The sequence below is a fragment of the Tinamus guttatus genome, unplaced genomic scaffold (assembly GCF_059628265.1).
Source record: "Tinamus guttatus ecotype Peru unplaced genomic scaffold, ASM5962826v1 Tinamus_guttatus_pri_ptg000433l, whole genome shotgun sequence".
NCBI classification, from domain to species: domain Eukaryota; kingdom Metazoa; phylum Chordata; class Aves; order Tinamiformes; family Tinamidae; genus Tinamus; species Tinamus guttatus.
The window spans coordinates 230,774-245,487 of record NW_028288967.1 but is presented as its reverse complement, the minus strand read 5'-3'; the positions used below and the strand labels follow the sequence as shown (position 1 = coordinate 245,487).

The window sequence follows — 14,714 nt, the reverse complement described above, 5'->3', positions numbered from 1 at the left end:
ATTCCTAGAAGCCCTATATCCTCCAGGAACAGGCTTTGGTGGCTCCCAATTCAATGCGTTGACTGTGGTTTCTTCATCATTGTTCCTGGCTATGGGAAATCAAGCAAGGCTTCAGCTGCGGGTGATGGGGAGAGACTTGTTCAATGCTGCTTGAAGCCTCTTCCTAGCTTGGGGCTCTCCAGCAGGGATATGGAGGATATGGAGGATAAGGAGGGATATTAGCCCATGTGCTGGGCACTTTCCTCTGCTCTTACCTGCTTCACTAATCCCATGGCGTAGGAAGGATGTGGGGAAGGAAGGGGCTGGGAAGTGATTACTCCCCCACAAAGGCTCTGTGAAAACAAGTCTTTTAATGAAAAACTGTAATAAATATGCCTTGTGCCAGATGCTACAATGATGGGCTCATAATAAAACGCGGATAGACAGATAGATAAGCAGGCAGATTCTCTAGGTACCTTTTTTGGTGGACAGAAACAAGTTGTGTCCTTGGAAGACAAGTGTGAGCTCAGTTTCTAACGCACTCCATGTGTTGAACAGCTCTTCTCCTGGAATTCGGTAACCTCTTGTCCCTCTGTTGCAGAGATCAGAGATGACAAAGACTTATACCCAGCCCAAAGAGATGGCAGAGCTGGTGAGCACCCAGGCCTGGATGGAAGAAACACTGAGCTCCAAGGATGAGCTGAAGGAAGACGATGGCAGGCAAGGTCCCTTTGGACTGATGGCTGGCTTGAATGAAGAACATGACAGCATTGAGGAAGAAGAGGAGGAAGAGGATGACGGGGACAAGCCCAAGAGAAGAGGACCAAAGAAGAAGAAAATGACCAAGGCAAGGCTGGAGCGGTTCAGGGCCCGGCGGGTGAAGGCCAATGCCCGTGAGCGAACACGCATGCATGGTCTGAATGATGCTCTTGATAACCTGAGGAGGGTGATGCCTTGTTACTCCAAGACTCAGAAGTTGTCCAAGATCGAGACACTGAGGCTTGCAAGAAACTACATCTGGGCTCTGTCTGAGGTACTTGAAACTGGGCAGACTCCTGAAGGGAAGAGTTTCGTGGAGATGCTCTGCAAGGGCTTGTCCCAACCGACCAGTAACTTAGTAGCTGGTTGTCTGCAGCTGGGACCACAGACCTTGTTCCTGGAGAAACATGAAGAGAAGTCCCCAGTGTGTGAATCGGCCATATCCAGCCACTCCTTTAGTTACCAGACCCCAGGGCTCCCAAGCCCACCCTATGGGACTATGGAAACACATCTCCTGCATTTAAAGCCCCCAACCTTCAAGAGTTTGGTGGATCCTTCCTTCGGAAACCATCCCTCTGACTGCACCACTCCTCCCTATGAAGGTCCCCTAACACCACCCTTGAGCATCAGCGGGAACTTCTCCTTGAAGCAAGATGGGTCTCCAGACCTGGATAAATCCTACAGCTTCATGGCCCACTATCCCTCCGTCAGCCTGACTGGAACACATGGACATGCCTCTCACTTCCAAAACACGGTGCCCCGCTACGAGATCCCCATAGACATGAGCTACGAGTCCTACCCACACCACGTAACTGGGCCTCAGCTCAATGCTATATTTAATGAGTAAGAAAGCAAAGTTAGACCCAAAAGTTAGACACGCAGAGAAGCTCAGCCACATTGTGTGACTCTTTCCAGGCTGGATACAGTTGGAGCAAGGAAATCACTGCTACAGGGCAGCACGAGAGACTTCTGAGCATCTCTAGAGCACATCACTGTGAAAGGTTCAGCCAGCCCTTTGGTCCTCTCCCAACAGGTTTGTACTTGTGCTGTCTTCTTGATTTCCAGAGCTTCCCCAGGAGCTGAGGAACCCTTCCCCTTGGGTTCCTGAGAGCAAACGCCCCAAAGCAGCCTTTTCTAGGCACCATGGGAATACTTTTCAGCACAAAAAACATTACTCCCGGGACATACGCTGTGAGGAGCTTGTTCCAGGTACACCCAGCCTGGGGACAGAGGGGTTGTTTCCTTATCCCTTCTATTCCAAGCTCTGGGGTTGAATCCTGATCATCCGGAGGTGTCCAGGTGCTGAGCTCTGTTAAGAGGAACAGCCACAGCTGAAAGCTGAGCCATTGCATCCCGGTCCCTTCTGCCAGAGATGCTCATGAAGGTGGCTTCTCCTTGCAGGAATTTCCATCTTTTCCCAACATGAACCCATTTTGGTGGACCACACCTGGGACAAATTGTCTGTTGCCAGTGAATTAGGGCCTGTTTTGCTCCTTCCTGTGTGTGGTGGGCATGAACACACCTTCATCTTGCCACAGGTGAAGATGAGCCCATGAAGTCCCTCAGGTTGACCAGCTCCCCTTCCATGTGCTCTGATGAGACCCTAGGGTGAAGGCAGCTCTGGTTTCTCAGGACCGCCTGCAGTGCTTGAGCTGGGTCTCAGATGTGGGAATGGGATATGGGATCTGAACTACTTATAGGAGACCATCATGACTTTCCCCCCTGGAGCTTCTCACCCAATGAAGAACCTTAACTTTGCTGCCTGCATATCAACAGGGATGCTATGATGCAGTCAGATTCAGAAATTATCCTTAATGGTCCGTTTGCTGCTCTCCTGACCTGGTCTCTGCTGCCCATCCTGTTCCTGAGCCTTAGACCTTGTTTATTACCTAAAACCAGCATATGAATTTCAACACATGCATCTTGAAACCTCTTTAATGGACTGTTGACCTTTCACAGCACAAATATCTTAGACTTATTAGCTGAAAAAATGAGTGTTCGGCTAAACCTGACTAGGGCCATGGCTTCTTATGGTTTGTAGTGTATTTATTATGATCTGTGATCTGAAGACATCCTGCCAAAAGAAGTGTGTCTTAATTTCCTGTCTTATTTATTATTTACTGGGGTCTAATTTATTTTGTTCCATTTTACATGTAATATGGAATGTGCTAAATAACCTCCTCATTTTCCAATTGACTTTCAAGTGCTTAGTTGGAGTTAGCTTTGTGGAGACATGTGGTTTTTGCAGTGCTGTTGCTCCGGGATTATTTATTAGCCATTATTTATTTAATTTATTTTCTTCCTGCCCTCATGGTCTATTTTCTGGTGATTAAACCAAGTATTTAAGCAGGGAGTTACATATTTAATGCTTAACTGCATATTTAACATTGCCATTTCTCGTATTTTGGAAGCTCTTTGCCTGACTGTGCCCAGCAGCTCCTAGCTTGTCCCTCGTGTTTCTGTATGAGCAATAACTTAAAGGCTATGCAACTATTTTTGTTTTCAAGAAAATCCAGGCAACTATTTTTGAAATCCTGCTGGCCCTGTGAGCCCAGCTGGCCAAACCTCACTGTTTTACAGAGGTGTTTTGTATAGAGTTGGGAATTTGGAGATGAGTTGTGCTCCAGAGGTCCCTGTCCAGCCCCTGCATCCCAGGGCTTGGGATTTGTTTCCTTTTGTACTAAGAGAAATGTTTATCCTTTTGTAAAGAAAGCAGAATTGGGTTTCTAGCTCAAATAAAGTTGTGATCTTGTTTCCAGCAGCATTGTCCTGTGGCCGTTGAATGTCCTGTTGTCACCTTCTGTTGTCTCCATCTGCTGTGCAGCGGTGGCCAGGGGTTGCCCGGTGCCCCTTGGCCATGAGACACTGGTCCCCAATGTAGATGCGGCTGTTCCAACACCTGAGCCGTGTCCCAATGGGATGTGGCCTCTGAGCAGACCTGGTGTCGTCTACATCCACACTGAAACTTGGGGATGGAGGGTTGCACGATCACAACCCTTCTCCCTTGTGTGACTGGAGTCCCTGATGCCCAACCCAGAGCTAAAAGCTGGTGGAGTCCCATGATATTAAGTCCATGTCCCAGGACAAATAGAACCGTGGCTGTGGGCCTGCTTCTGGCCCAGGCCAGGGAGATCCTCTCCTCCCCGGTCACCCAATCCCGGTCCATGAAGAGACATCTCTGGTGCAGACACCTCCAAGGAGCAGACCAGTCCTCGCATCCTCCAAGGTATGTGGTGCCATGGGCCAAACCCTGCGTGATGGCCTGGGCAAAGGATGTTGAACCTGCACAGGGCCGCACTGTTGCCTCTGCCCCTAACCCCCCGCCAAGGCAGACGAGTTTTGATTGCAAACAGTGAGGAATTTGTTAGATGGCTTCAAACCAAGAGGGTTGAAGGGGATGGGGCAGCCAGAAAGTCAGCTGAGCTGCTCTAGGAGCCTGCTTGAGTCTCCAGGGAGCTCAAGGATCATGGGAGGTCCCAAGACTGGGGAAGGGTGACAGTTGGACCTAGTGGGATGGACAGGTACTGTGTGGTGCTGAGCTCAAAGACATTTCTGGAAGGTTTATCTAGAGCTGGGCATAAAAGTGTTTTGCTGGTCATTGGAGGAGAGGCAGAGAAGCCAAAGGGGTGCAGAGAGGATCACAAACAGGAATGGCCATATGCAGGTGGAGCCCTGAATGATATGCATGCATACACATGTGCATGCACCTGCACAGATGTGCACACTCACACCTATGCTTGCACAGAAAAGTGTGCAAATCATAGGTGCATGTGCAGACACATGCATGTGCATGCATGCAGACAGGCCCTTGCACAGGGATGTGCACACACACACGCACACAGCAGCAGCTCGGTTCTGCGTTCATGGCTGTAGAGAGGCAGTGGGATGAGTCCTGCACGTTCTCCGCACGCGAAGAGCGCAGAGGACCCAGGCGTCCTGACTTCACCCTGGATGAGCAAGGACGGGGACGAGAGCGGGGCCGCGCATCGCCTCCGCTCAGACCGCTCCCTGCGCTGCCTCGCAGGGCCCAGGAGCCCTCGTTTCCCAGCTGCGCTGAGACCTGAAACAGCTTCTCGCTGCTGCGGGGGCCGCGGCTCCGGCCCCAGCCCGGCGCTCGCGTGGGGACGCGGAGCTCCACGTGCCCTGCACAGCTCAGCGCACCGCGAATCCCGCGGCCCCGCGCGCCGGCTGCTGCGCCGAGCCCGGTGGGAGCTGCCGAGCGCCTCAGCCCTGCAAGATGCGCACGGAGCGACGCTCCCGCTGCCCCGCGCGGCGACGGGAGGCAGCCGGGGAGCCTCCTGGGGGGCGGATGCAGCTGCAGCCTCTCTTCGAAGGGATGGGGGCCAGAGCTGGGCCGCTCGGGACGTGTGGGGATTGCTAGGAGTTCTCCTGGCTCCCCAGTCCAGCGGTCTCGGGCAGCTGCTACTGCATTCGGCAGCTGGGGTTTGGGAGCAGCTATTTTGGTACAGCTCTGCCCTGGTCCCTCCTTACTGTGGCTATTGCATCCTGCAGAGCGGACAAAACCCTTTCCTTCGTGAACCTTCATTGCTGTCCAGACGGTGAGTTTTGATGCACTACAGCTGGGTGAGCTAAGAAATGGATTTTCTAAATTTGCTGCCATTCTCATGGATGTGCAGGGCCAAGGAAGGCGAGGAGGGCACATACACGTATTCAAAACACTCACACGCCAACACGTGAGCATGCATGCACACGGGAAAAGCTGCATGCACACGTGTGTGTGACACACACATAGGCAGGGTACACACGGGCTCACAAGCAGCTACATCCACACAAATCTGCATGCACCCACATAAACTCACAATCCTGCCCAGCGCCCTCACGCTGGATGATGCACACACACGTGTACATGCACACGCAAACACACACGTGTGCAGAGTGACGTCCCGTTCCTGCAAAGACACGCTGGGAACAGCGGGGTGAGAAGAGCAGCCGGCTGGGCCTGACCCAACGCTGTGTCCAGCTGTGTCCCAGCCCCTGCGGCCCCGCGAGCGCCCTGCGTTGCTGGCCGGTGGCCAAGCCCTGCTCCGTGCCACGTTCCCGCGGCACGTGTGCCTGGCAGCAGGGAAATGTCCCCTTCCAACAAGGCCGTGGCCCTGGGAGGGCAGGGAGCAGCACGAGGAGGGGGCAAATACTGCCCTGCTTGTGCATGTTTGCATGCATGCGTCATGCGCATGCGTCTGATGTTGAGTGTGTCATTAGTGCATGCACGGTGCATGTGAGTGCTCTGGTAGCCCCCGATGTGTGTGTGGACATGGCGCTTGTGAGACCAGCACACGGATCGCTCAGTGGTGGTCGGGTTTGTGGAAAGAGGCTCTCAGCTTCTCCCTGGAGAAGACGGAGTTGGGAGCAATTCTTCCCTCCAAGGGTCCCGACTCCACATCGCCCTGGTTTCCATAGCAGGATGGGAGTGCCCGGAGCTGTATAATTGCTAAGCCTTTTTAAAACCCAGATTTAAAAGCTGTAATTCTGATATTGTTTGTAATCTGGTAACACTGTGAGCCACTGAGCTCCTAATGTGCCCAGCTTGGGAAACCATGAGGATTTTCCCACTAAGCCGAAATATCAGACTGTTGATTCTTGAGTTAATCGTCTTTTCCCCCTTGGGAAGATCAGATTTTGGCAACTAACTTTCTTGCTGATTAGTGTGGGCTGGTGGGAAAGGAGCTGCGCGTGGTTGCAGGAAGACAACGTGGTTGCATCTTCCTCAGCTTCAGCAGAGCTGGGATAGGATGGGATGCAGCTCAACAAGCATCAAGTCCAAGATATCACGGCCCTGTTTGGACACGGTTATGCAGGGGGGTGACTCCTGTATGTGAGATGTCCCCGTCCCTGCAGAATCCAGTGTCCTCCAGTCCGTCTGCCCAGTGTCCCACCAAGCCTCACAGAGAAGCAGGTGCTGCTCCAGATTCCCGAGCCCTTGAGGCATGGAATCAGGCAAAGAGATTCCTTTGAATGTTCTGTGATGGGACAAGAGCCCAGCCAGATGGAGACTGGGACCACCTCCCTGAGCCCTTCCTGGTGCTGGGTGACTTGGGGGCGAGCAAGGTCTCCTTCCCCTCTTCTTCCTGGCTCCGTAGGGATGTGGCTGAGCTCTCCATCCCACGGTTACTCAGGGAAGAGCAAGGACCCCTTCCCATATTTCCCATGGCTCCGTAGGGATGCGGCTGAGCTCTCCATCCCATGGTTACTCAGGGAAGAGCGAGGACCCCTTCCCATATTTCCCGTGGCTCCGTAGGGATGTGGCTGAGCTCTCCATCCCATGGTTACTCAGGGAAGAGCGAGGACCCCTTCCCATATTTCCCGTGGCTCCATAGGGATGCGGCTGAGCTCTCCATCCCATGGTTACTCAGGGAAGAGCAAGGACCCCTTCCCATATTTCCCGTGGCTCCGTAGGGATGCGGCTGAGCTCTCCATCCCATGGTTACTCAGGGAAGAGCGAGGACCCCTTCCCATATTTCCCGTGGCTCCGTAGGGATGCGGCTGAGCTCTCCATCCCATGGTTACTCAGTGAAGAGCGAGGACCCCCTCCCATATTTCCCGTGGCTCCGTAGGGATGCGGCTGAGCTCTCCATCCCACGGTTACTCAGGGAAGAGCGAGGACCCCTCCCCATATTTCCCGTGGCTCCGTAGGGATGCGGCTGAGCTCTCCATCCCATGGTTACTCAGGGAAGAGCGAGGACCCCTTCCCATATTTCCTGTGGCTCCATAGGGATACGGCTGAGCTCTCCATCCCACGGTTACTCAGGGAAGAGCGAGGACCCTTTCCCATATTTCCCGTGGCTCCGTAGGGATGCGGCTGAGCTCTCCATCCCACGGTTACTCAGGGAAGAGCAAGGACCCCTTCCCATATTTCCCATGGCTCCGTAGGGATGCGGCTGAGCTCTCCATCCCATGGTTACTCAGGGAAGAGCGAGGACCCCTTCCCATATTTCCTGTGGCTCCATAGGGATGCGGCTGAGCTCTCCATCCCATGGTTACTCAGGGAAGAGCGAGGACCCCTTCCCATATTTCCCATGGCTCCGTAGGGATGCGGCTGAGCTCTCCATCCCATGGTTACTCAGGGAAGAGCAAGGACCCCTTCCCATATTTCCCGTGGCTCCGTAGGGATGCGGCTGAGCTCTCCATCCCATGGTTACTCAGGGAAGAGCGAGGACCCCTTCCCATATTTCCCGTGGCTCCGTAGGGATGCGGCTGAGCTCTCCATCCCATGGTTACTCAGGGAAGAGCGAGGACCCCTTCCCATATTTCCCATGGCTCCATAGGGATGCGGCTGAGCTCTCCATCCCGCTGGCTCCGGAGGAGCCTCTGCAGCCTCCTGCCAGCGTGGGGCGGGTAATTCGCGTAAATCCCAGCGCTGGCTCCACCAAGCCCCTAAGCTCTTTGCCGCGCTCCAGATCAGCCGCGGTTCAATCTGTTTGCAAAGCTGTCCAGAGTGTTTATGCAGCAGGGCCTGGTCCAGAGGATTAGGGGCGCTGCCCCCCCAGCATCTGCTCGCTCCGGGGTATCCCTCACCATGGGGGGACAGCCCAGCTCACCCGACATCCCTGGCTCTGGAGAGGGTTGGGAACAACCTGTCCCTGGGTCTTCTCGTGGACTGTGCTGGCTGCTGAGGTGCTGGCTGTCCATCTGTCACCCAGAGGGATTCTGCTGTTTCCAGAGGGTCCCACTCATGACAGGGCACTTTGGGCTCCTGCTCCAGGGTTGGTGTGGGACCCTCTGGGCAGGCTCCGGCCGATCAAGAGGAGCTCAGGGCTACCCAGGTGTACTGAAATGCAGCTAGGAGAGATGTCACCCCCGACCGGCACCCTGGGGAGTCTCAGGAGACCCTTGGATCATGATCTCAATGTAGCTGAGCGATATTAACCCCTTGTCTTCCTCCAGCAGCAGAAGATCTTCTTGAAGGCTCCTTCTTTCCTGACCCACTCTCCTCCATGTGCCAAGCCAGAGCTCCATGACCATGCAGGGAAAAGGGAATGCTGATACCACCGTGAACTATGTCTTATCCTGGCTGGACTTGTAGGGAATGTTGGCTGGGATAAGGACATTCCCATGAGGACACTTAGGAAATCAGCTCCTGGAAGGCAGAGTTATGGAGTGGAGGGATGCAGGCATCACCCACACACTTCCCTTTCTCTCAGGATTTGATCCCCATGGAAAATCCTGCTTATGCTACAGGATGGGACGTCTGAGCCTGTGCCCCAGCAGGGCCTTGCAGCCTCTGGGTCAACAACAGGGTATGGAGCATCTCTGCAGCCTGTGGGAACTGCTCCCTTCTTTTGGACGGGACAAGGGCTGGACATCCCACTGGGACACAGTGAGCAGGGACTCATCTCTCTATCCCCAGCCCCAGAGGTGTCACCTGGACAGGCACTTCCAGCCAAGCATCTCCATTTTCCTGGAGGGATCCACACAGCCCAGTGCAGACGGCTGCAGCCCTTTGGATTGGGATTTGTGCTGACACAGGCAGGGAAACCGTGGTGATCCCTGCAGCCAGGACAGAGCTGGCATCTCAGTAGCACCAGCCATTCCAAGCAGTTTCCTTCCCCCCAACCCCATCCCTCTCTGAGACGACCGAGATGACAGCTGTCATGTACTGGCCAGCACACACACAGCGTATTTTTTTATTATAATACAAGTTCAGGAACCTCCTAGCTTAATCCCCACCAGATAAACTAACAGCGGAGAGATTTGGAGTTATTGACGAAGTCTTGCTGCTCGGACGAGATTAGAGCTCTGCTTAATCTTGTAGCAGGAGGGTTTGGGGATGGTTTAATCAGAATTTGTACAGGAATAATCCTGTCTTTAAACTCGTCCCTGGCCCAATCCCTCCAAAGTTGTAATCAGGCAGGAGCCTCTCAGATGAAGAGGCCTCAGGGGGTATTTCCAGCCTAAATGACTCTTTATTATCCGCAGGTGGAATCGCGGTGCTGGATGTGCCGATGTCCTTGGCACTGCACTGGGGAAGGGGTGCAAAATCAAGGGTGAGCCTGGAGCACCTCAATGGCCTGGAGCAGAGGGCCATGAAAGAAGGTGCTGGGTGCATCTGCACTGCAGACCCTCTGGAAGCCCAGGGAGATCCAGACTGTCCTGTCAAAGAAGGTGCTGGGCACTGCACATCCAAGGCATTACCAGCTCCTCCAGCCATCTGCCCTGGAGGGAAACTGAGGCACTGATTCCGCATTGCACACTGAGTCCACGGCTTTAGCAAGCACTGGATTCACCAGGAATAAAATGTGGAATTTAGGCTGAAACGGGACCAGAGCAGCCTTGGGGGCCAACCCAGAGTGAGGGGGCTTAGCCTGCCTCCCCCAGACCTCCTGCCCTCTGGCTCTGGACTGGGCCCTGTGCAAGCAGGGGGTACTCAAAGGAGACCCCAAGTCCATGGGGAACTCAACGGAGAACTGCAGGAACTGCCAAACATGTATCCAAGTTGCAGGCAAAACCGAAATCACCTAAATGAGGTGGCCGACGTGGCATCAGGACCATCCTTGCCCTGGGGAACCACACGACGGATCCCATAAGCAGCTCCTTTCACCTCCCCGTGTCCCACCTAGGCGCTGGGAAGATGCTGAGCCCGTATGTGCAAGACACCGGTCCTTGCTCCCCGGGGTCCCCGTCGTGCACCGTTGGCAGGAGCGCGGGGAGGGGATGCCGCTGCCTTTGTGCCGCGCGGGGCCTTTCAGGGAGCACAAAGACGGGACCCAGCGGCACAGATGGACCCTTTCAGGGCAGCGCGGGCTCCTTTCTCCGTCTGCCGCCGGGCTCTGCCTTCCGTCACAATCCCCCTTAATTGAATCCACACTTTCATAGTTCATTACCCCCCTGATGGATTGGATTAGGCCGGGATGCAGCCAGCCAGCCTCGGCGGGGAACAGTTGGCTGCTCCGCGTCCCCGGAGCCCTCCTGGCCGGGAAGGTGCGCGAGGGGCAAACGCGGCTCCCGGCCTCCGGCGCCGTTCGCGTGCGCTGGACGCGGCCACGGCTTCGCTCGCAAACGGTCGGGCCCATCTGTGCCCCGCGGCGCGGGAAATCCCGCTGTCCCACCACGCCAGAGCCCGGCCGGGATGGAGATGGAGCCCCCGGCAGCGTCCTTGTTGTGCGCCGGCTCCCTTGTGTCCTGCCTGACTGCCACCCCTGCTGCTATGTGACACTGAGTGCGGTGTCATTGTCCTTTTGCCCTGGTGGCATTTGCTTGCCCATGGAAAGAGCAGCCCTATGGCAGGGATGGAGTGGGAGGGATGCAGGAGCGATCCTGCCTGGGTCATCCCGGTCCTGAGTCAGCAAGGACAGAGGATGGCAGGACACGCTGTGGCCCCTAGATTTGACCCCCACGAGCTTCCCTGCCTCTGCTTTGCCATGGGTGACCTGGCATCATGCTGACAAGCTCCTGCCCCTTGGATCAAGCGAGACCTCCTGGCACTCAGCTGCACCAGGAATGGGTCTCCTGCTCCCCAAAAGCGGTGTCCCCAGGTCCTGACTTCCCACCCCTAGTGCTCAGCACCCCCAAAGTGTCCCCGTGCCGCGGCAACACGTTCTGTGTCCTGCAGGAGATGCCCAGCATCACGATCTGGGGACAGAAGGCTCCATATGGGGGGCACGAGCCGAGCAAGGCACGCGGCCGCATCCTGACGCCGTTAACTTGTGGCAACGCGCGCGGCGGGAGAGGGGGCTGACCCGAATCCGGAGCGGGGCCCCTGCGCGCGCCGAGCCCCTCGGCGCCGCCGCCGCCTGCACGCGGCGAGCGCCCGGCGGCCCATATGGGCTAACGGCGCCCGGCTCCGCTCGCTCATTAACCTTTGCTCCCCGCGGCTCTTCCCGGCCCAGCTGCCGGCGATGCTCCCGTGCCGCCGGCAGATCCGCTCCCTCCCCTGTCTGCGCCGCTCCGTGGCCTCCATGGGGACCTGGCTCCGGGGGAAGGATGCTCAGCGCTCCCATTTGTCCTCTTTGCACCCCGAAAAGGAATCCCCGTAGCCATAATAGGGGGTTTTACCATATGTGAGCCCTGAAGCCTGGCTAAATGTCCACATGGATCCACCTGGGAGAGGGTTCGGCCCCTCTCGCCTGCATCCCTGGGGGAAAGATGCTGCACAGACCGATGGCTACTCATTTTTATAGGAGTTTCCCAGACTTTGCTGCCTGATGGCGAGATGAAGGAAAGGGGAAAGGGCTGCCGAGAGCAGCTGAGGGCCAAAGTTGTTCTTCCAGATTGGAGAGGCTGCCCTGGAAGCCCCTGTGCCCATCCTGGCAGCTCAGACATCTGATCTCTCCACTTTGGATAAAAAAAAAAAGACAAGTGCCCACAGCATAAATGGTTTAGCATATTCCCCTCTGCATCCTCATCCTCTTAGCAAAATGTATAGCCGGGCGCTCCCGGCAGGCTCTCCTACCAGATGTGGCCAGCGTCCCATCGGGGTAGTTAGTGCCGTATCATTTACGGGAGGGGATTAGAGAGCCTCCACTTAGAGTCACGGTCCCCAAGGCCTCTCGGATTAGTATATAATGCAGCAGGCTTTGCCATACTGGGGCTCAGATGGAGCTGAACCCTCTTCATCCTCACTTTTCAAAGGCTCTAATGGCCAGGAGCTGGTAGGGGTACCCAGGGCTGCGGCTGCTTGAGAGCCCTGCATTATAATGCTGTGCTCGTCCTGGTCCTTGCCAGGATAAATCAGAGCTGAATCACTTTAGAAAGCTCAGCTCGGCTATTCCCAAATGTGAGAACAAGGTAAGATCCTTTCAGCATTAAAATATTGCTCTATTACATTGCAAAGCCCCTGTTCTTTGGAAAGGACAGGATGCAAAGTCACTGCTTGGTGGAAGAAGTGTTTTCTAGGCTGCTTGCCATGTCTCTGCACATGCCTGTATGAGATGCTCGGAGCTCAGGACACATCCACTCACACGTAGCGGGCTCTTGATGAGCACACATCTCCTTGCAATTGCATTCCCTGCTTGGAAAGGCAACGTGGCACCTGGGTGCTGCCACGGCGCTTGCACCCATGTGCTGGCATTTCCTCAAGGGGAGCAGAGCAGATCCCTGAAGGTGGGAAGGGGAGCAGAGATGCAGCAGATGCAGAGCTTGGAGAGGGTCAGTGCTTCACACCAGGATGGAATAGGGTTTCTGGCCCATTCCTGGCTATCCTGAAGCTCGTGGTAGTGGGTGGCCCGAAGTGCCACTGCAGAGCTTCTTCCCAGCTTTTTTAACGGTGCTGTAAGAGCATCTCTGTGTCCTGCCCTAAACGGACTGGGCCAGAGTGATGCTGGCTGGAGGTTTTGGTCTCAGATGGACCAAATGGTCCATCAAATGGTCTCGGATGTGGGATAAGGTGAACCAAGCCAATGTCCAGGATGATCCCGCTTCCCTGGTAGAAGCTTCCAGGCTGGAGCTGCATCTTTTCACCTGGCTTTCCTGGCCTGGAGCTGGGGGCAGGATGGCCTGGGATGCTCCTGCAAGCCAAGGACACATTTTCTAGGATTGTTTTGAGGGAAGCGGAGGGGAGAACCATCGCCCATGAGCCCCACGAGCTCAGCTGCAGAGACCCAGCGTCTCCTTCCGAAATTCCCTGGCTCGGATGCGCTCAGGTGGGGGATGCGGCTGCGCAGCCCCCCGAGAGGGAGCGGTGCCCCCGTCAGACACGGAGCTTGGGGGCGGCTGGAGTCCCTGGGCTGGCAACAGATGGCTGGAGTCAGCTTGCTGACACCTGCCCCTCCTCTCCTGCCCTTCCTTTTCTTCTCCACTCATTTTGTTTGATTTTTTCCAACACTTTTCATAGAGCCGGAGGGTCCCGCTGTTGCTTCCCGCCTTGCAGAAGGGGGGTCTGTCCTGGGAGGCAGCCACGAGGACAAGGAGATGAGAAGGGATGTGATGATGTCCTTGGGGCCATCATGTTCGTGTTGAGGTGCTCAGCATGGGATGGCTGCATGCAAGCACTGGGGGAGATGGACATGAATGAATAACCCAACGGGCCCTCCTGGACCAAGGTTGAGACTCAAGGCTGTGACAGGGCCATCTTTGTGTGGGATGTGACAGTCCAAGAGCAGAGCCATGCCGGCACCAAGCTGTCCGATCTACTATCTATGCTTGGAAGGGTTGTTCCCTCCTGGCCTTTGCAAGTCACTAGTTCATGACCTACAACTTAAAACTGATGCAAAAAAAGGCTGGATGAAGGACCTTAAAGGCAAGCAGAAACCCAGAAAAGGCCATTGCAGTAGACATCTAAGCCCTCCATGAAACCGGGGAATTTTCTTCTGGAAGCAGATGAAGTGCAGAGAATACCACTTCTCCAAGCACTGGCCAATTGCCCATAGCTAGGCCACCACCATGCAGCAAACCGGGCCAGGACTAGTGTCATTCTCCTCTAGGTTTTGTCTCCGTTAATCCCAGAAAAAGGTTCTGGAAAAGGACTTGGGTTTCCCAGAGTCCTGGCCTGGCCATGACTGTGGGATTGGTGCCAGGCCAGCACCAGCCCCTGTGCCAGGGGGACACAAACCATCTGTGATGCCTGGTGGGCACTGGGATCCTTCTATGCAGAGAGAAAAAGCCAATCTTACAAGCCAAAGGTGGCAAGGTGGGCATGGACAGGGAAGGGAAGTGACTGAGGGAGGCAGAATCGGGAGCAGGATTTGGATCCTGCACTGACTAATTCTGGGGTGAAGCAACTTTTAGTTCTGGGATGGTAATTCAAGGTCTGAGCCCCAGGACATAGCCTGGTGCATCCCATGCTTCCCTGGTACAACTGGCTCCTAGAGGTTGGCCGCATACCTGGAAGAAGGAATTTTATCCCTTTCACAGTGCAGAACCTTGTGGATGGGGCCATGAGGCTCCTCCAGACTTGAGGTACTTCTAGACACTGCTCAGGTCCCCTCTCGGCCTTCTCTTCTCCAGCTGAACAGGCCCAGCTCCCTCAGCCTCTCCTCACAGGGCAGATGTTCCAGGCCCCTGATCATCCTCGTAGCCCTGCG

The 14,714-nt window shown here is 55.4% G+C and overlaps 1 protein-coding gene across 1 annotated transcript; it reads left to right on the top strand.

Moving 5' to 3' along the window:
* The first annotated feature begins 589 nt into the window (after window positions 1-589).
* NEUROD4 (neuronal differentiation 4) lies at window positions 590-1,585 on the top strand. Its single transcript, XM_010221497.2, has one exon. It carries the CDS (start codon window positions 590-592, stop codon window positions 1,583-1,585), a length of 996 nt encoding a protein of 331 aa, XP_010219799.2.
* The last annotated feature ends 13,129 nt before the right edge of the window (window positions 1,586-14,714 follow it).

What these genes read in the sequence shown, in the direction of transcription:
- NEUROD4 (XM_010221497.2), top strand. Translation starts at nt 590, where the DNA reads ATGACAAAGACTTATACCCAGCCCAAAGAGATGGCAGAGCTGGTGAGC.